At 40.2% G+C, this 21,136-nt stretch overlaps 1 protein-coding gene across 2 annotated transcripts in view; it reads right to left on the bottom strand.

The window, feature by feature from the left end:
• ITGA9 (integrin subunit alpha 9) overlaps window positions 1-21,136 on the bottom strand; it is a 229,345-nt gene that overhangs the window by 97,425 nt on the left and 110,784 nt on the right. For both annotated transcript variants that reach the window (XM_064443898.1, XM_064443897.1), the window contains exons 16-17: window positions 15,000-15,155; window positions 2,128-2,204 (exon numbers count right to left, since the gene is read on the bottom strand). In XM_064443898.1, coding sequence (XP_064299968.1) covers window positions 2,128-2,204; window positions 15,000-15,155 — 233 coding nt within the window. The remainder of the gene's footprint in view (window positions 1-2,127; window positions 2,205-14,999; window positions 15,156-21,136) is intronic.

The raw sequence follows: 21,136 nt of genomic DNA, 5'->3' as shown, positions 1-21,136 counted from the left end.
TGGTGAGAAATCTTACTAAAAGTCTTTTGCAGGCCCAGGTAGATGATTTTTAACCGGATCACCCTATCCACATATCCAGTGACGTCTTCAAAGAGCTGCAGCACATCTGAGAGATGGCACTAACCGCTGCCTTCCCATAAACATCCTGTTTATTTCAATCCACTATTTCTGCATGTCATTAATTGCATTCTTTCTACTAAGCCCTCCAAATTTAGTCAAATGTGATTATTTAGACAAAGGCATTGCCACAACCTTGCTAACAATGAAGTCAATTATTTAGCACAGATAGTAATGAAAGAGTCACCTTTTTTGCTTTTTACACAGACTTAGCGTAAACAGGAATAATATGGAAAAACAGTGATAGGATTCTTTAGCACAAAACACATGGGGCTGGAAAAATTACCATATTCCTCCCAACAGGCACTTCCTAAAATCAGGATCCATAGCATGTTTTTGTAGTTTTACACACAATAACAATAATAATTTTAAAAATATCTGTTTTCTTTAGAGATACCCATTGTGTTGTATTTCTTAATAACTGAAGCTTAAACAGCCCTTTAGCTAAAGAAAACCCAGACTTGATAGATTTGACAACATCCTGTTTATTTCAAACAGGACTTCAGAGTGTCACTGGATAAAGAAGTTTTGAGGACTTTTGTTCAACATCTTGCTATACAAACGTAGAAACTGTATTTGAATATCCTAAGCTTTCATGACAGTCGTGGCTTTTAAATTGCCAAGATAACATAAATAACAGCCATAAAAATAAACAGTCTAATGCTCCAATTGCAAATACAGCTCTTACTGCTGTGGTTGCTACACATTGACTGACATGTTTTTAGGACTTGTCCCTTGCTTTTTATTGATTATTCCTCATCTGCAGGACAAAATCCCTCACTGGCTTCCCTAGTCTGCACAGACACCTCTCCAGCTCTCAACAGATTCTGCTCACCACGAAGATCGAATAAAAGGTCAAAAATCCAGACTAATCACAGTCACAGCTCGGACTCTGCAACCTGAGACCTAACCATGCTCCCAGCCAATCCCCTGAAACATTCCTGCGGACTTCAGTCGTGTCTGGAGAAGGCCGTACTTCTCAGACTTGACTCTGGTTCAGTTTTGTCTCCAAGTACAGTTATAGCACACTTTAGACTTAAAGAAACTGTGGGTATATCTCTTGAATATTATTTCCTCCTTTTTTTGTTTTTCCTTTTCTTCCCTACAGCAGAGGAGCCTCTTCCCCTCTCCTTCCTGACCCGAAAGCAAAGCATTTCACAGAAAGCATCTCCATCAAACAGCAAAACCTCTGGCACACAATTAAATAACTTGCATCAGCACTTCCATATCTAAAAAATGTGCTAAAAATGCTAAAAAAAAAAAGGAAACAGAAGTGATGTGTAAATTTCACCTTTAACCTGATTTACCCCAAAATTGAATAACTACATCCTGGCAAAAACCAGTCTTTGTCCTAAGACCACCAGTCACACGGGACAGAACATAAACTTCACCTCTCATCTATTTTGATGAGGTTTATTATCCTAGAAGAAAGTGAAATCAGACACCCCTCCCCAAGTTACTAACAAGAAGAATCTGACAAAGGAGAGCAGTATTTCATGACAGTTAGCAAAACTACAAGCTCAGAAACAGAAGAAGATAATCTGAGGAAGATTCTGTGCCTTGTTCTGAGGGTTTTTTTAACCTTCCATGTGACATCTTTTCTGAACAAAACTGCTTTTCCGCAGGCAGCTTTACTCCTACCATGTCATAAACAGTATTTTCTCATCTTTGAAAAGTGACATAGTCCATATTGGTACTTGATTTGAGCATGCATTTTTACTCTCCATGCCCCTCTCTGCTATACTTTTTTTTTTTTCCTCCAGTTTTGTCTGTTGTCGCTGGGAAGGTGAAGGTGTCTTGCCCTGTATGTGCACAGATCCCACCACCCCAGGAGTTCAGATTCTGTGTACATCTCAAGACCTTTCTGCACTAAAGATAATATCACTATCATCATCCAGGTCTGGACATAAAGCATCCGTATTTGTATTTTGAATTTTAATGCCATCCTACATAAAAGGAATCTCATACTAGCGTGTAAGAAAGAAAGAAAGAAAAAGTTCACCTACTCACCTAGACAGCAATAATTTACCCTGAAGTTTCAAATCAGCAGCACAGTCATCAGATTGACAGTTCCTCTCAAAAACAGTCTGTGGAAAACAGAGAAAAGAAAAGTTACAGCATGAAGAGAGTAAGGTCAAAATTCAAAGAAGGAACACCAAAATCCGTGATACAGGAATATACAGTGTGAGTGTTAAGGAAATACAAAGGCAGGCAAATCTCATCTTTATCAGAATTGCTTTTATTTTCTTCTAATTGAAGAAGTTGTTTTGCCAAACCAGACTTTCTGAGAGGTTTTCCTCAATCCATTCCCACTTCTCATCTGACAAGAATTACTGCTCATGCAGTATTTTTGGCACTCTTATTCGTCTTCCCAACACATGTGCATGAAAATGAAATACAAAATAAACTATTTATGAAACTATTTTCAGTCCTAAGAATTGCTAATAAGGAAAGCATGCACCAAACATATTCACTAGCCTACATTAAAGATATGGAATTAAACCTTTTTTTTTTGAGATTTTTTGTATGGCATGAAACATTTCTGCCATCCTGCAAGCAACATAAAATTATGAAGACCGTTATGTACCAGTGATACTCTCAAATAATGGAACCACTGTCAATCTTATGAACTCTGGTAAAGACTACCATTTAGGAAATTTAACAGCTTGATAAAGCTAGGAACTGTGAAAGGATGACATATCACTAGACATGGGCATCCTATTTAAGCCTCAAAAAGAAGGGTAATACATGAGAAGTCTATGAGCCTATGCAAATCTCTACAGTAGTTTGTCATGGCTAAATGAGGCAGCCACCAGTGAGTGAAAGAAGAGGACAGGAACATGTTCCTGATGTCCAAGAAACCCAGATGCTGTCAAGATCATGGTTACTTTCCTGTGCTGTTGAGAACAGAGACCAATACCTTTCTGAACATATGACTAGACTTTTCAGGCTGAAGAATTCATTCTTTCAGAGTTATAATGCTCTTCAGCTTACCAAATTTTCAAAGGACAAATACCCAAAATGAGGATTGTCAACACTGTTCAGCTAGGAAGCCTGACAATCCACTGATCTCTTCCTTTAATATGAATGTTTCTTTCTACAGGCTTGGCATCATGACTTTTATTACCAAAGTAAATATATTTCAATCATAAATGCAAAGACAGAAAAAAATCTGTGCAGGATGCACATAATGGCCAGATAAGGTTGGAGAGACTCAGGGAGGAAAAAAAATTAAAAATGATACAGAGTTAATACTATTTTTTAAGAGCTCTGCCCAACTGTATCAGGACTGGAGAAAGACTTTGAGTGTTAAGCCCAGAGAGCGTAGAGACTTCTAGTCCTTGTCTCTCCAGGAAGATTCTTGGCTAAGGAGGCAGCTTGCTCTCCTTTTTCTGTATTGTCAGAGCTCTCCAGAAAGGATCTTTATGACGTTAATTGGTGTCAGGCTAGCAGATATCAAACTGTGCTGTAGGCCGTACCAAGCTGCAAAAAGAAGAAAGATGGGAAGTGGCCAGTTCATTTGGGCCTATTTACTTTGCCCTTTAATTTTTCTTTCCCACCTTCTGCTTTCTCAGAATCTCAGAAGTGGAAATCGTTGAGGATTTAAACACAAGGAATGAACTGACCCTTCCTCCTTAATAAAGACTACCACACCAAAGGACAAGGATAGCCCTGAGACAGGAACTGGCACAAGGTACCCCTCTCAAAGCAAGGCATGTTTCAGAGGTATAGTCTCAAAAGTCCTCAGAATTAATCCTCAACTACCATAGCAGCTATATATAGTAAAGACCATTTGACCTTCTGAGGAGAAAGAAAAATAAACTATAAAAATATTCTTGCCTGAAAGTTTCCCTATTTGCATTTGCAGAAATTTTGGCAAAGTGAACAGCAAGCTCAAAGATACGAACTGCACGTTTCAAAGAACAAAGTACTGTAAGTACATGTAAGTAACTACCTAATAATCCTGGAATTTTGTTACTAAATCTATAGTTGTGGTTCTTCAGAAAGAATGAATAAATACCTCATTTTCTAAAACTACTGGGTGCGTATCTCTTCCAACATATCATGCACTAGACAGCAAGCTACTTTGAAATACACTGGGAGTACTTCATTATGTCATATAAACCCAAGTTCCAACACAGCACAGCAATGGGAGAAAAAATAAGAATGATGAATCCCCAGATTCATAAATGTGTAGGAGTTACCCTTTGCTTCTGTGGAGGATCTTGAACCCGTTCAGGTTTGGGGAAGAAAGGATTTCCAGTCCAGCCAGCTGCTAGCACCCAGAGATGCAGCCACAGCTGGTTCAGCAGCCCACTTCCATCACAGGCTAATGACAGTTATAGATTATTTTGGTATTTTCCACTATTTCCCTGGTCTGGATAGATGTTGCCATGACTCTACTCCACCTCTGCTGTTTGTGGGCCTGCTAGATCCCCAACTCTGTAGCTTCTCAGTCAATCTACTTACTCCACTTTCTTCTCTGCTATCTTGAGCTTCCCCTTCCCCAGCCTGTTGCTTCTTCTGCCTTTCCAGTTGACTAATTCCTGCCTGTTCAAATCCCTCCTAAAGAATTAACGGTAAACACATTTCAAGTCGTCATATCATTTGTGAACACTGCTTATATATTCTGTTACTGTGCCCTTACTTGGTCTGCTTGGGCTGTGACTTCTTTGGGCCAGAAACTGTACCTATCTCAACACTGCATGTTCTTAGAGCAGGAGTCCATTCCTGGAGACGCACAGGCCCTACTAAAATATAATAACTAATTTTAACGCTAAGCAATCTTTAAAGTGGTTTCAGCTCTACAATGCCCATTTTAGGGATTTATAGAGCTCTTCACATATTAAAAGTGTTTAAGAAGGTAACAAATGGACTGTATGTATTATTCAGAACTGGACAAAGGGAATTAGGACAAGGCAAATTCATTGCACTGTGAAAACATTTCATAATTTTTGCAGGTTCTGTTACCCAAAGTGAAGAGGATCAATTCTGAACAGCAGTTTTACTAGTCCAATTGATTCTTACTGGATTCCACTTACATTGTACCAAGTGCATCACAGCTTTGAATATGTATATCAGAGATGGTCAGGAAGCTTCTTTACATAAGAAATACATACAAGAAGAATTTCAGTGGGGGTTGGGGGACAGGGAAGGGGCAAGAATTGTCCAGAATGAGGAACACATCTGCATCTCTTATCTCAAGGCCACCACACTTTTGTCAGGCATTTCCAGGAGAGAAACAGGTGTTTGTGTCCTCAGTAGCAGGGAAAGATGACCTCAAAGTTTCTAGGACACATCTTTACGCTACAAACACAAAGTTAATGTAAAGTGCATGCACAGCGAGTCTGTCAGGTTTCCTGTGATCACCAGATCTATGGCAAAGCACAGAGAAAATCCAGTGTTTCCAGGGTCCATGATTCCTCTCCATCCTCTCTCCTGCTGCACAGAACCCAGCAGCTATGAGGAATTGCTTCATAGTGGTTTCCACCAGGTCATCAAACTTCCTGGACAAACATGATTTTCTCAAATTCTGCATGGCAACTTTTAGGGGTAGAAAAGATGATGCTTCCTGGGAGGCCAAGGAATGTGGCAGATACATCCTGAAAGGTTAGCAGAGACAGATGTTGCCCATGTCCTCCAGAAGGTAAGTCAAAAGCCTACATTAAGATATATTCATTATAAAAAGTGAATATATGCTTCTGTACACAATTAATTGAACAGTGAGGAGAGACCTAGAGCCAGCTGATAAGGAAGGGGATATATCTAGACAGGCACTCAGAACAGGGCCTCAAAGCAAGTACCTTTGCATCCACTCTGCCTCTTGAAGAGAGGTAGTGGATTAGATTCCACATTTTGGGGTAAAGGCTAGGTGTAAATGTACAGTCCTCTGCCTCAGGAAGTAGTAGCAGGATGAATCCCTAGTTCCTGCATCCAAAAGCATCCTAAGCACAAAGCTGCTGGGTGTTGGGTGTGAAAATATTCTCCTTTTCCTTCCTGCTGACGGTGGACTGCTAAGGAATGCTGCTAGGAGGTAAAACAAGCAAGAAAGAGTCTGGCTTCAGCCTAATGGTCAGAGCTCTCTGCTCTGAGGAAGGCAACCTGGGATTTCAAACCTGGCTCACTAAATTACTTCACTTTCTTTCAATTGCTATCTAAAATAAAACACATCTACGTTTCTGGAAGTAGGGAAGAGAACAGGAAACAGAAAACAGAAAAAAACTGCGTTTATGGCACTCCTGCCCACAGAAAATACTGGAAATCATCCAATAAACAAAGAAAAGAAAGTATTTAAAGACATTTAACCTCCCAAAATTCAGGGAAGTACATGGTAATTTCAGGTTGTAGCCAAAATGTGCAATCAAGACTTTGAGAGGTTGCCAGTACTGTATTCCAGGAAGAGTTGTGCCCATCCTTTCACAGAAAAGGGAAAGTGCCAACTCACAGACAATGCTTGAAGAGAAGGTAGAGAATCAGGATTCTCAGAAGAACCCTTGAAAACATATCGTTTTATGGTCTGGATAAGAGAATAGTGATTCACTCTGAATCAGGCCTTGAACTACTTCCTCACACATCAGCCTGCAAAAGGTTCAGATAGCACCTCTTAAAAGGTGGCAGAGCTGGCCTTTGGTAACTGAGGATCCATTCCTTTAACTTCATAAACTGTGCCACGTACTTCAGCAAGATAACTTAGGTTATACAAAATAATCTGGGTTAGGAATACAGTATTCCAGTCCCTACACTGATTTTCTGTAAATAGTCACCATACCCTAAGGTATGTGCGGGGATGCATTAGCAATTAGACCATGCTAGTAACACAAAAGCAATTCTATTTAAAGGATGCAGGGAGCTTGCTAGTCTAATACTTGTTTACTTTTTAGATCGTGTTTACTTTTTACCATGTTATCTGGTGAAGTTGGGTTCCTGGGTCCTTATTTAGGGACCAGGATACGTGATCCGATTTTCAAAAGTACTGAGCTGTAAGTAAATCTCACTGCCTTTTCTAGGAACTATTTCATGTTTTATAGCTTTACAAATCAATCACTTAGATATTAATGTGCCTAAATATAGATAGAGGAGCTTGATTTTAGACCTTTATTTTGCCTTTAAATTTTCCAAGTTGCCTGCAAAGTAAAGCTATTTTCTGCAGATCTACTGACCAGATTAAAATAAGCAGTGACTGACTCCCCTGAGACATCCTGTGCTTCACTGTACTACTCATGGAAATGGTCCATTTGTATATCCTGCTGAGCCAAGTGCAAAATGGCAGATTTAAATTCCCACTAGAAAAGCAATTAATAGTGTGAAAAACTTTCCAGGATTTTATCAGAAGTGCTGGCTAAAATGAGAATGCGTGATTTTCACAATACCCCTAGGGAGTGGCGGAGCGAACACATGACGAAGGCAGGAGTATGAAGGGAGTGATAAGTGTTCAACAGAATCCTATTACGAAACCAAAGAGCTGTGCCAGTACTGCATGGTGCAGGGCACCAAGGTTAGCTAGCAAGCTCCCTCAGCTCCATGTAGACTTCACCAGAGCATGTATTCATGCGAAGAAAACAGATGCTCATTTATAGTGCATTAGTGTAGGAAAACAGAAACTGGCCAGTAATAATTATTTTACTACACTAGTAAGGGTGAAACCATGTAAGTCGAACTTCTCCAGCTGGGGAAGGCTACAGGGGAATTCATCCACTTTATTGAGTGGAAGGCTCTGGGCCTATGGCTCATGATTAGCACCTTGCCACTTGTCAAGCCATCTATGGCCAAATTCAATCATTTCTCCTCTATTTCAGCCGCATTCTGCTTGCTTTCAGTAAGTTTTAAAAACTGGGCTGGAGCACCAAGCTAAAAAGGAGAGAGGACACTCAAATATGAGGAACAGGAACTCCCAAATGAAATCAGCTGTTTAGAAAAGATCAGGCACGAAACCTGTTAGCTATTGAAGGCAAGCATAAATTAATAAACTTATGTATTAGTTATTCCTCACAGCAGTGAGTGGATTTAACAACGCAATCTTTTGTCCTAATATTCTCCTGGGGTGAAGAATTACAATTGGTGGCAATAGAAATACACCCCCAGCCTTTCCGAGCTTTATTAGATTTCTGTTCTGACTCACCCATTTTTCAGACTGAGGCAATTTTTTATTTTTTAAATCATTAACAGTTCAAATCATCCAAATAGTGTTCTCATTTTACAAGACTTCAGACCTTATAAATTCATAGAACAATAGATGGGAAAGACCTATCGGGTTAATTTTCCCATCTCACCATACCATTATAGAATAGATTTCTGCAGCACGTCTCTCAATACATTTTCCTGTGTTGTCTTAAATGGTCTTCCATTTATTTTGGATGACTGCACAATAATTCAATTATATCATCTCAGGAGGGTTCTTTAACGATATTCAAGAACATTTTCCACTCTAAACCTCCTTATTTCTACTACTAAAATTGGAACTGTGTAGGATGACTCTTTTTCACTCAGGATGCTTTCATACTTAAACATTTTAACATAAGAGTCAAAACCTCATCACATAATTGTGTATTTTAAAATATAAAAGCATAACAACAACAACAAATGAAAAACAGTTGTGCCAGCTGTTTTGTCAGCTGGAAACGCAAAAAAAATCTTCAAATAATCTGATACGCAATTTATGTCTACTTTTAGCTCATTTAGACCCCCAAGGATATGCAGAAGTCCTCTCCTATATTCCACCTGCACTTCAGTGGTTTTGTATTTATGAATGCTGCTCTGAACTGACAAGGATTTTGTGGCACTGAGGTAGTCTGAACTGAATCAACTAATACTATCATATTATCTCCTCTCAAGATGTTAGGTATTCCAGTTAAGCTCTACTGATCCTTCATAAAACTGCTGAAAAGATATGAACAGAGCTAATGGAGCCTAGCTTCCAGAAGTCTGTCACCTATATCTGTGGCTTTTTAAGAATATTACAATTTTCTTTTATAGCTCCATGCATAAGCAGGAACTCCTCCTTTCTTACAATTACAATTCTCCATCCACAGAGTAGTTTGGAAATGAAATGCATGCTGTTACGCTGAACTGCAGAAATTACCCAGTAGGATTTTAAGTTAGGGTTCAGCTTCCAAATGCTTATGTGATCATCTCTCCTTTCTCTACCTACTTACTTGAAGAACCTGTAAACTACAAAAGGTAATTCACATCCTACCACTTAGGACAGGATCACCCTGTAGTCTGACCCTCCTCTAGCACATACGCCAAGACACGAAGATCTATGTATCTGTGTGTGTGTGTGTTCATGTCTATACCAGCATATGATATTGGCTATTATTCTTTAGGAAGCCCATGAGATCTAAACCTAGGGATTAAACCACGTCTTGCAAATTCTCAGTTATGTTGGTTTTCCTCTATGTTTAAACAAAATATGAACAAATTGAACAATTACTGGCCAAGCCTGTCATTGCTTAAGAATGAGCATATACAAACATGCATACCATCACAGGCACTGATTTCCACTCATTCTTACTTCATCGAGTTTGCTAATTATAAACATTTCAGAGGTACAGTCCATCTGGACACCTGCTGTTCTTGTTCAGTTCTGAATCTCTTCCAGACTTGTAAATCTTTCCTCTTTATTGAAATTCAACAACAACAACAACAACAACAAGCAGGCAAATGTAATACTCAGCTTAATCCAGTACATGCTCAGGGTGGGTCCTTTCCAGATTTCCTGGCACGAACAGCACCCAGTCCCTGCCAGTTCAGCACCAACTCTGACCAAGCTTGTCTAGAGCAACTGACAGATACCACCGAAGGGATGGCAGAGGGAAGAGTGGAAATCAGCACTTTCAGCAAACCCACTCCAACCAAAGGGGAAACAATGGCAATTAAGCAGGAAGGGTGGCACATGGTGGATCTCTGCAAGAATAAATGCAGAAGATAATTTGGGCGCTTACCCTGCCAAGGAGGAAAGAGTTCAGTGTCAAGACATTTCATCTGAAACGTGGCAATTAGTCTGACTCCTGCAGTCTCCCAAAAACTTCCTATGTGCCCGGGTATAAGTCAATTAATCTTCAAACTTTCCATCTATCCAGCTACTGACAGATATACTAAGCTTCAGCTGTACGCCAGTAAATTAAACTGCCCTGGCCTCCAAGACAGGAGCATCCTAACTCCTGACCCATGCCTGGGAATGGTTTGCAGTAGTTGGCACAGGCTAAAACTGTGCCAAGAGCCATTCCAGCAGCTTACCAGGATAAATATGTCGCTCCAATGTCTTGAAATGCACTGGGGGCACAGCTCAGTTTGCTGGCAGAGACATGACCTGACTCAAGCAGGCACACAGGGATCTCTTCTCTGACAAGTCACCACTGAGAAACCTGGACCACGCCATGTGTATGGACACTACATTTCAGCCTGCCCAGATCTGTCATTGCTTTGTCCTCAGTATGAGGCCAGGGGTGCATGTGCATGTTTTAAAATAGAGAATGGCATTATTTAGGCAGCGAACCAAAAAATTGCTAAACGTGTTCATAATTCAGCTCCATAAAAATCCTCCTATACTTTCTCATACCTGCCAACTAAGCTAATTTATGTTCAAACACTTAACCAGCTTTTCAAACACAAATATTTCCAACAAACAGTTCTCTGCTTTAAAAAGGTGACGTTTATCCCAGAGACGTGCAGCCTCAGTCATGCGGAGGTGCAGCAATGTACCCAAATTCTCAGTGCAAGTCACTGGCACAGCTGGGAACAGAACGTCCTAAACATTTTCAGTCTCTTCTTATAACTTATAAGCAGTTTTATGGCAGACCATTCCCAAAGTCCTAAAGACACTGACGCAATTAAATCTACTGAGAATATTTTCCTATAACAAAATGGTGTCTGCATCCACATAACAGCAGGTGATTTTATTACAGTATTTAGAAGAGGCAGAATTCTAGCATACCACATTTTGAACTCTAAGATACATTACTGGATACTACTAGGAACAAATCCCCACTGTATTTGGCAGGAGATCGTTCTCCTTCTTGGTTGACACATATTTATACAGTGGGTATACAAAAATAAATGTTTTAGTACAAACCACTTACGACGAACTAAGCCAAACCAAGTTCTAAACACACATTAATTTCCCTGAAGTAGGAAGACTTATTAGCTTTTTCCAGTGGATGGAGGTAGCAACTGTATTTGGGAGGCAGAGAGAAGCTAATGGAAAGTCCTCCTTAGGGTGGGAAGTTTTAAAGTTCACAATACGCACTCAAAATGTAGAATCTTTTTTTCCCCACCCAGTCTTGACCCATCAGAGATTTTCTGTTTAAGCAGAACTGAGCTGGCTAGCCACTTACAACTTGGAAAGCTGTAATCTTCTCCACACAACCGGTCTCCACCCAACAATTGTAAAAGTTGCCGAGGCATCTATCAATAGACACATACACATAACCCTTAAGAATTTGCTTTTGCTACCACAAATAATTACACCAAGCTATAGCAACCATAGTTTCTGGTAAGCATATACATGAACCAAGAAAATAATTAAGTCTATGAGAAATCAGCTGTTACTGTATCCTGGGCCAAATAGTCCCTCAGGCCAGTTTAATTACATTATTACTTCATTTTTAAGTATCAGATGGTATATGCTTACCAAAAAAAAAAAAAAAAAGGCCAATATATGAAGTTCCACAATTGCATGCTTTTACCTTTGGAAATTTCAGTTAAGATCGTTTTCTTTAAATCAATCAAACATTCAAATTATTTATCATATTTTGATTTCAAGAACAGTTCATTTAGGAACAGAAGCAGGCTCCTTCACTGAACTGTCAAGGTTTGGGTTTTTTTGATTTGTTTTCAAATACAAGCATTTTGCACTGCTTTACAGTAAAAGTCACATTCTTTTAAAATAAAGGTGACCAATAAATAAAATAAATATGATATATATTTAACATACACATATATTTTAGATAGAATTTTATATAAATATAAATAAAAGCTTTTTGTATGATATCCCACATCTGTACACTCCTTTACTACTATAGCTCTGCTTTGGACTAAGTGATTAGTATAAGACCTGACTGTTCCTTCAAATGCAATGTAATACTGATTTAAAGGATGATTATCGAACAAAATCCTTTTTTGTGGTTACATCATTATGGAAATGTCACTTCTAATGGTGGGCTTCCATGAACACTATTTCCAATCTGACTCCTTAATGCATTAGAACAAAGCACCATTAAAAACTTCATATACTCAATATAACCTTAAATTCTTGTGTCAAGAGGTACTTGATGACTTTCCTACCTCCTTATTTGTGAGCCACAGGGCTGTACACACTTGTTGGGAAGTCATGCATGCATGCAGGGAACATCTGGTTCATGAAAAACAAACTGAAATCCCAGTGAAAGCGATCACTTCAGTTTCAGTATCGCTTCGGTTTAAATAAATTCATACCTAGGTGACTATAAAGCCCCCATGTTTGCAAGATGTGTGGCTTTTCAAGTAGGTCTAGCAGACCTGCAGTAGGATCCTGAAAGACAGAAGTTTCCCCCTTTGCTGCCCCATCACTGCTCCCTCTCATTTCTTCACCTCTTCACTACTTCCAGCTTCTGCATTCATTCACAAAAACCAGCCACCTGAGCTTTTTAGCAAAGTGTCAACCTCTTAAAAGTATCGTAATGGCACCTCAAAGCAACAGATGCAACATTTCTGATTTCAAAACGCCAACTTCTTACTGGATCAATAGGATCTAGGACTTTTGAAAACCAGACACAACTAGCTATATTTAAAGCCTTCAGTACTAGCACTAACACTAAGCTTGTCCACCTGCCCTCACCCATGCTGCATCTACTGAAAAGAGCCCACTAAATCTATCTTGAATTAGACTTCAAAATTGTAAGGTCCCTCCAGAATAATTAGATTCTTTGAAGATGTAAATCCTTTATTACATAAACTTTGGTTCCTACTATCCCTCTTGGCCCTTAAAAACAATTTCTACTTGCCAGATGACAAGAATCCTGGAAGAGAATGCTATGCCCTGATTTTCCCATTAAATTGGTCTTTGAGGACCCCGCCACTATGCCTTGAGGCTACTCTGTCAGGGCTTTGTCACCATGACTGCCACACTAACTCTGAAGCTCTGCCCACTTCCTTAGCTGAAAACACTCTTGCAGGCACACCCGATGTCAAAATCCTTTTCTTACTAAGCTAAGTGAACAACATCTGGAAAGCAAATGGAAAGGGATTGTTAAAGTAGCTCCCTCTCATCCAAATTACACATGAAAACAAGTCAGGAAAATTCCCAACATATTTTTATTTCTTCTCTATAATCTCAGCATTTAGGTATTTTAATATTGATCCAAGACTATGCCTGCAGGGCAAGATGTGACCTTTTGAGTTTAAACCCAGTGGTAAAGCATCCAAGCAGTTTCATTCACGTAACACTTAGGTTTTCAGCACACTGCTCAAGTTCCAAAGTTCTCCACAAATTCCCATTATGATGTTTGCAACAATACAACATTCAGATACATAACAGCCACACAACACCTCTTCATAAAAATAAGTAAATCTTAGATGCATCTTTCATTCATACATTTATAAAAATAAAGCATACCTGAAGAAATGCTCATTTCTCTAAGTACAAGCATTATAGCCAAATACATTCCGAAACACTTGGATGTATAACAAAGCAAATCTCTTTAAGCGTCTTAGTTACTTTTTTGAGTAGCATTCAGGGACCTGCAGTTTCTGCACAACAACATATCCTTATGAGCAGCATCAGAAAGTAATGTTATAGATGACGATGATGCAAACATCACTTAGAAGGTATGAGTTTTCCAGGGTTAAAAACCAGATGTAACAGTCCACTGCTAAAAGCCCCAGACTCCAGACAGACTTTTCACTTTTTTTTTGTCTTTTTTTTTAAATGCCAGCATAAGCTTACTCTGTAAGCATGCTTTGGAAGATAAACTTGCCTGAATGCAACCCTGAGCAACTCAATCTAAGTTTTAAGTTGGCTCTTAAGAGATTTAGTACCTTCATAAGCAGTCTTGATCACTCCTGCTAAAACCTGCCAAAACTGGCCAGCATTTTCCAAAGATACTAGTAAGGGCAAGACAGACAAACAAGAGAGGCAGGATAATCACATACACTTCAATTCCTTAGGGAACAATTTGGGAGGGGTGTGGAGGGAAGATCTCTACTCTCTAAACGAGAAGTGTTTCAAAATTAAGGGAGTTCTCTTGTTATCACTAAAATTGAAGACAGAAGCGTTTTCTGCACTGCAGTAGAGTAAAATACGATCCCAATAAGTACATGACTGCACCTACACGTCACTTTCTCTGAAACAAAACCATCCTGTTTCAGCATGCCATGTCCTGCAATAACAGCAGGAGCGGGTTTCCCTTGACACATAACAGAACGTGAGGAGCCCTCAAGAAAAGAGGGCAGTTGGGTCAGGCAAATTTTTTGTTATTCTGTCCACCGTTCTTCCCTCACACAGAGCGGAAAGATCCTGTGTCCTCTTCTGGAGCCAGCCCCGACCCTCTGGTACTAATGAATGCTCAACCTGGAAAGAAGGCCAGGGCCAAGCCTTTCACAAGAATCTCCTACAGAAAGGGAAGAACCAGGAGTAGGGCATTTCCTGTCCTTTCCCTTATTCAATCTCCTCCTTCCCAGCACAATCACCCTGAAACAAGAAAGTGACCTCACCTTGCGTCACCCAGCCTTGGCAGCACAAGTGGTTACTATGTCATGGAGAATCACTGATGTCAGCAATAGTAGGGATTGTACAAAAAGGCTACTGTGTGCAAATGACCTAGAGCTTGGCAATCCACTTTTATGTCCACTTCTGCTGTCTGTTCAGCCACAGGCCTCCTAGGGAAATAATATAGTCTAAATCTGACCTGATTCCTTTGCGCTATCTTTTGTCCTTTCTTCCAGCGGAGAATGGGCTTGAGAGCAGGCAGTTCCTTGTCCTCTTTTCCTCTTTCTATCACATGTTCGCCAAGGCTGTATGCAGCTTCAAATACAATTGGAGATATGACGTCTTTGACTCTTTTCTGTAAAAGAAACCAAACAGATATTTCACCTATGCATACAGGTAAGCAGGTTTTTATATAAAACAATTATACATACAATTAAAGCAGATTTTTATATTCAACACTGCAAACAGGAAGCAGGCTTCTCTACTTCCTTTATTCTTTCCTGTGCCAGAGAGGAATAAGCACATTATATCAAAACAAGTCAGATGATTTTAAAAGTCAACAAAAAAAATTAGTTATTCTTCCAAGACCTACTCTTGGTTCCACAGGAGCAGTGGCATATTTGGCATACGTATAAATCAATTGTTTTTCAATAAATCTGAGACATTTTCTTAAAAACTGAAATAAATTAGGAAGTGTTTCCATTAGTCCTGCACAATGTGGAATCAAAGAGAAAATCTCTGGGATTTCTAAATCCTAGACTTCAACTATTACCTCCAGTGTGCTCCACTCATTAAAAGAAAACAAAACTCCATCTTGCCTTGTTGTTTTGCAATATCAATGAAACGAATGGATGGGTAAAGATACCAATGTGGCTATAGAACAAGATTACAGATGTGCAGGGGCAAGAAAAGCCATCTTCCGCCACATTTCTGAAAGCACCATTCACAGCTCCCCCCACCCTCAGCACAGTAACACTTTCAGTATGTAAAGGAAGAAAGTTCTTCAGTTTCTTTATTTGTTATACTCTAGGCTTCATACCAGATGTATTAAATGGTGCCACATTATTCATCTGATGGGACAAAAGGATTGCCTTTTCTTGTTGTTGGAGCCCAAGCCACAAAACTCATACCATTTGTCACAACACGCAACACCTAAATCCAGTTTGCTCTGCGAGGACAAAATGCTCATTGTGCTCGGCTCAGCCCTGACTTCCAAAATCCCATTTACCAGAAAACACAAGTGGCAAATGCTCTACCTTTTCATAGGCAAACGTACCTCTTAAATTTTAGCTACTTTAAATCTTAGCATGAAATTCAGCGCAGATTTGAGGCAATAAACAAATACCATAAGTAAGTACAACAAATCTTCCAATGGGCCAACTCTCAACTTCGCCTTGCATTAGTTAGAGGGCTTCTCTGAACACAGCCTGCCAAACACAACAAGTAATTGAGATGCAATGCAATTTAAATTTCATCTTCCAGATGTGGGAAACCTGGGCACTAACTGGCTTTCTGACCACCCTGTTTGATCTGTTTAAAGGCAACATTTTGCTCTGTCTAATACATCGACAGGCCACAGATCTCTAATGTCAGACAAAGATTAGTAGCTAACCAAATTCCCAAATCATCTGTTAGCTGGCTGAATAATAACAGACACCAGGTTGGATGACACTTACCCTCCTGCACCTTGAAGCCTCCAGCCAGCCCCTGAACTCCCTTCCCTGTTACCAATGTCTACCAGTGGCCCGTGCTCAGCAGCAGCCCAGAGCACCTGAAGTTCAGGCCATGCATTGCTTGAAGCGATTTGTGCTTTCTTGGTAATGGATGCTGATCGACAGCGGATGTAGTGGCAGTGGTGATGGCAGCTTTGTGACCTCTTCCCCATCCCATAAAAAGGGTGATGCACGCTCTGGGGTACTGCTAGTCCCCTCAGCAGAAAAGACACTGATGCCTTCAGCCCCTTCCACAGTCCCACTCTCAGGGTAGGAGTTGTACTGTACTGAGATTACTAAATATCAACACTACAACTCACAGAAGCTACTAGCTTTGCTCTCACAGAAAATCATGTGTATTAACTTAAGTGAGGATTGTATCAGCATACAAGACGACTACGTATACAGAGAAACAAGACTAAAAAAAACATGCCATGCAGCAGGAGTCAAACACAATAAATCATCAGGCAAATTACCACCTAATCCAATTGTATGCAACCAACTGTGTAAACACGGAACAATTAAAATGTAGGGAGTGGGTTAAATTAAAATCCACCTATAGTTTTTATAGCTCTATTAGTGCAGTATAGCAAGAATAAGTGCTTAATGACTTCTAAGTGTTTTAATGTGATCTTTCAGGGTTCAGTCCGAAGCCCTTTGAAGTCAAAAGACGTGTTTCCCATTGACTTCAATGAATGGTGGAGTGTGCCCACATTGTTCGCTGGTGTCTCTTTCTGCTTCATTTTAGCGGTGAAATTGTGACTTCCAGCAGCTAGATTAATTACATGTGTGGATATTCCCTTACCACAGCCCTGGGGAAATATATTTCACATACCCACTTGTCTTTAATTAAGGATGAAAGTACGAATGTTACCCAGTTATTAATTTTGCCACATGTTCAGTCCCTTCTGCTCACAATCCTACAAACGTGAAGGCGACAGTCTGTGGGATTTGTCCTCAGTAAGAGACAAGACAGTTCTGCCCCGCAGGTACACCACAGACTGTCTGGGATGTGAGCACATGAAGAGAATAATGAATATTTGCCCAAAAGCAATCTGGAGAAGTATTATTTTAGGCTGAAAATACACCCAGTTTCTTCTTCTTTCAGTCTACACAAATGTACTGCTTCCAGCCCATGGATTGCTTTTAAGTAAGAAAGCAGCTCTGCTGAGAAGGACCTGGGAGTGCTGGTGGACAGCAGGTTGGCCATGAGCCAGCACTGTGCCCTTGTGGCCAAGAAGGCCAACGATATCCTGGGGTGCATTAAAAGGAGTGTGGCCAGTGGGTCCAGGGAGGTTATCCTCCTCCTCTACTCCATCCTAGTCAGGCCACATTTGAAGTACTGTGTCCAGTTCTGGGCTTCCCCGTTCAAGAAGGACAGGGAACTACTGGAGAGAGTCCAGAAAGCTACGAAGATGATCAAGGGACTGAAGCATCTCTCTTATGAGGAAAGGCTGACTGACCTGAGTTTGTTCAGCTGGGAGAACAGAAGACTGAGGGGGGATCTTATTCATGCTTATAAATATCTGAAGGGTGGGTGTCAAGATGATGGGAATAAACTGGAAGACAGGAAGTTCCACCTGAATATGAGAAAAAAACTTATTTCCTGTGAGGGTGACGGAGCACTGGAACAGGCTGCCCAAAGAGGTTGTGGAGTCTCCTTCCCTGGAGACATTCAAAACCCACCTGGACGTGTTCCTGTGCCCCCTGCTCAAGCAGGGGGGTTGGACAAGATGATCTCCAGAGGCCCCTTCCAACCCCCACCATTCTATGATTCCTGATTTCTAAATGGAAGTCAAAAGATGCAATGACAATCAGGTTTGAGATAGCCTGAAAAATCCTTCAAGTCAAGGAAACTGTATGTGTTACTCTTCATATTGGTTACAAGGCCCTAATGAAGTGGATTTGCCAAGGGAAATAATTTCCACAAGCAGGTTTTACATGTATTCACCATTTTGAACCATGATGCTGCTATACTGAGGAAGTGTCGAAGGTTAAAGACACTTCTGTATCATGAAAAAGCATCCCTAGCAAATCCTAGCACACAGAGAGCACAGCTTCATCAATATAAAAAAATGTCTGGAGGACATTAAAACAAGTGTAATATCCATGGAGTTCACATTAGAGCAGAAACAACTGCATAACAAGGGTTCAATAAGTAATAACAATAAATATCCAGTCTGTACACACTGGATGTCACTGAACTGCTGCAAGTTTTCACTGTGCCTGAATTACACTGGGAGCCTGAAGCTGGGTTTCCCACAAGCCATCATCTATCCCATGCAGTTTTCCTGTTCTTAACAAGCAGTTTCTCCAGGGTGGTGGAGTTTTTTTCCTTCTCCCTTTCACATTTAATTCGGGACATAAGAAACTTTTGCAATAAGGCTTTTGCAGAAATCAGTACACTCCAGTCTGAGAAAATTACCCTTCTGCCAGTATCCCTTCCTGCAATGGGAACAGCCCTAGCCAGCTGCATCCTTTTGCTGGGACCTTTTATCTGTTCCTGTGAGGCACGTTGCATGACATTACTCTGAGTTGATGAAAAAGGTGTTTTCATATGAACAAGCTGGGGTTTTATCAAGGGTATTATAGGATGATCCCTCACTAGTATCTAGCAAAGACAAAGAACTCTGAGTCCAGAAAGAGCACACTTTTAAGAGCATCTAAGAAAGCAATAAGGTGCCTAGAGAGGTTTCAAAAGACACCATGGTCCTCCTGAAAGCTCACCCTAACAAAGAGCAGGCTTGCCACCTCCTCTCCCGGAACAATCACCTCAAATAAATATACATTTTTAAATGCTGTGGTAGAAGCTGTGCATGGCCATCATCTTCTTCCTTTTTGTTTTCTGGCTTAGCAGGGGAGAAGAAAGCAAACAAGCAAACTTTCTGCCAGATTTATGACTGCATTTCTGTTTGGCTTTAGTACCAAAAAGTCCTAAAAATCTGAAAAGCAATCACAGAGCAATGACCAAACATCAGAGCTGTGATTCTGAACATCATTTCCAATTCATTCTTGAAGATGGAGTGTGATGACTGTAAGAAATAATTTTCTGCACTTTTCACAGGCACAGCCTAAGGCACGTCATGACAACACAAACACAGGCACAGATTCCAACATCCTAAAGGCACACTGCTTTGGCAGGCAGCCACTGCCTTCTCCAACCTTAACGTTGTGCTACCAAGAGCCCCCACACATCAGCAACTTGGGCAAATTTGGATGGAACAAGAGAGGGATTTAGTCAAGGGATAGGATTTACTCTGCTCATGATGCAAGTGGTTGCCAGAGAGGACTGAATATCATTTCAGCTTTCTTTCGGCTCAGTGCCACAGTACAGTCAGGGGATTGTACATGAGCCCAATAAATCATCACATCTAATCCCCTTGCTTCTACAAGGTGAAAGTCTCTAGCAGGGGCTCTGGAGAATGCCAAATTCCATTTTTAATTATGGCCAATGGGCTCAGAAATAAATTGAGATGTAAATAATCCCCACAACCTACAGCAAGAGTCCTGCAGTAATAAAGGATGAAACGTGGTCCTTCAAAGCAATGAATATGAAGTAATCTTCAACAGCATCGAGTGAGGAAATACATGTAATTGTCAGGATGACTTCTACGGTTGTCCCTTGCTTTCATCCTTATTCGTGTCTTTCTGGAGTTTCCTCTTTCTCTGTGGGAAAGTTCTCTGATCTGTTGGGCCTTTTTTCTACTCCCACTAACTTTATCCTGAGGACATCAACCCATGCATAGATTCCAGACCTTTCACTGAATTCAGCACAGCTTTTCAGTACTTCTGAGAATCAAGCTCTGTTTAGTTTGATGACTAAGAATGAATTCAAGAACCTGGCTTTTAAAATACTTGACTTGAAACTTTTAGTCTAAACATATTTATTTCAAGTTTTAAACAACCACTAATAATAGACTACGGGAATTTTTACAGCCTTAAAACATTCAAAATAAATTTGAGAATCTCGATTTAACAGACAACATATTAATGCTGTAAAATGTATAAAAGCCATCATGCTAATGCTAATCCAGCATAACACTTTAATCAGCTCACAGGTCACTACCACATACGTCTGCAATGCAGTGCCAAGAGATAAACAGCTCCCTGTTCAATGATATAAAAAATGACTCACATGTCCACCAGCCTTCAGAGCCAAAGACCACTACTTTCACAACTTATCAAATGAAATATCAGCTGTAGGTCTTAAGAAACATACATTATGGCTTATGAAAAAATAAGATGACAGTGCTTGACTTTAAAATCCACTACCTTCTCCAGCCTCCCTCTCTAAACTGTGAGTCATTCAGGACACAAGGCCTAAGTCCCATGCAATTCAATGAAAATATCAATTAGACAAATTGGCTTTAAACTGGAATACAGATTATCATTCATTTCAGATGAATGAATGCGTACATGTCATTCTTGTACCTGAAAATGAGTAAGGAGTAATTTAACTTCCTTGCCCTGTTCCTTGCAATACTTACTGAGTCCCAGTTTATATCCCTTGGTGTCAATTCCCAGTACAAGTTAATACTTTCAACCTTCTACTAATCCTGTGCAAAAGAATAACCACCTCTGTCCTCATGACAGCCTTCCTCTGTCCTGTGTTTACTTTGACAAA

Source organism: Phalacrocorax carbo, chromosome 2, assembly GCF_963921805.1.
Source record: "Phalacrocorax carbo chromosome 2, bPhaCar2.1, whole genome shotgun sequence".
Classification (NCBI taxonomy): domain Eukaryota; kingdom Metazoa; phylum Chordata; class Aves; order Suliformes; family Phalacrocoracidae; genus Phalacrocorax; species Phalacrocorax carbo.
The sequence above is the reverse complement of the archived record's forward strand: the minus strand, read 5'-3'. Positions and strand labels throughout refer to the sequence as shown.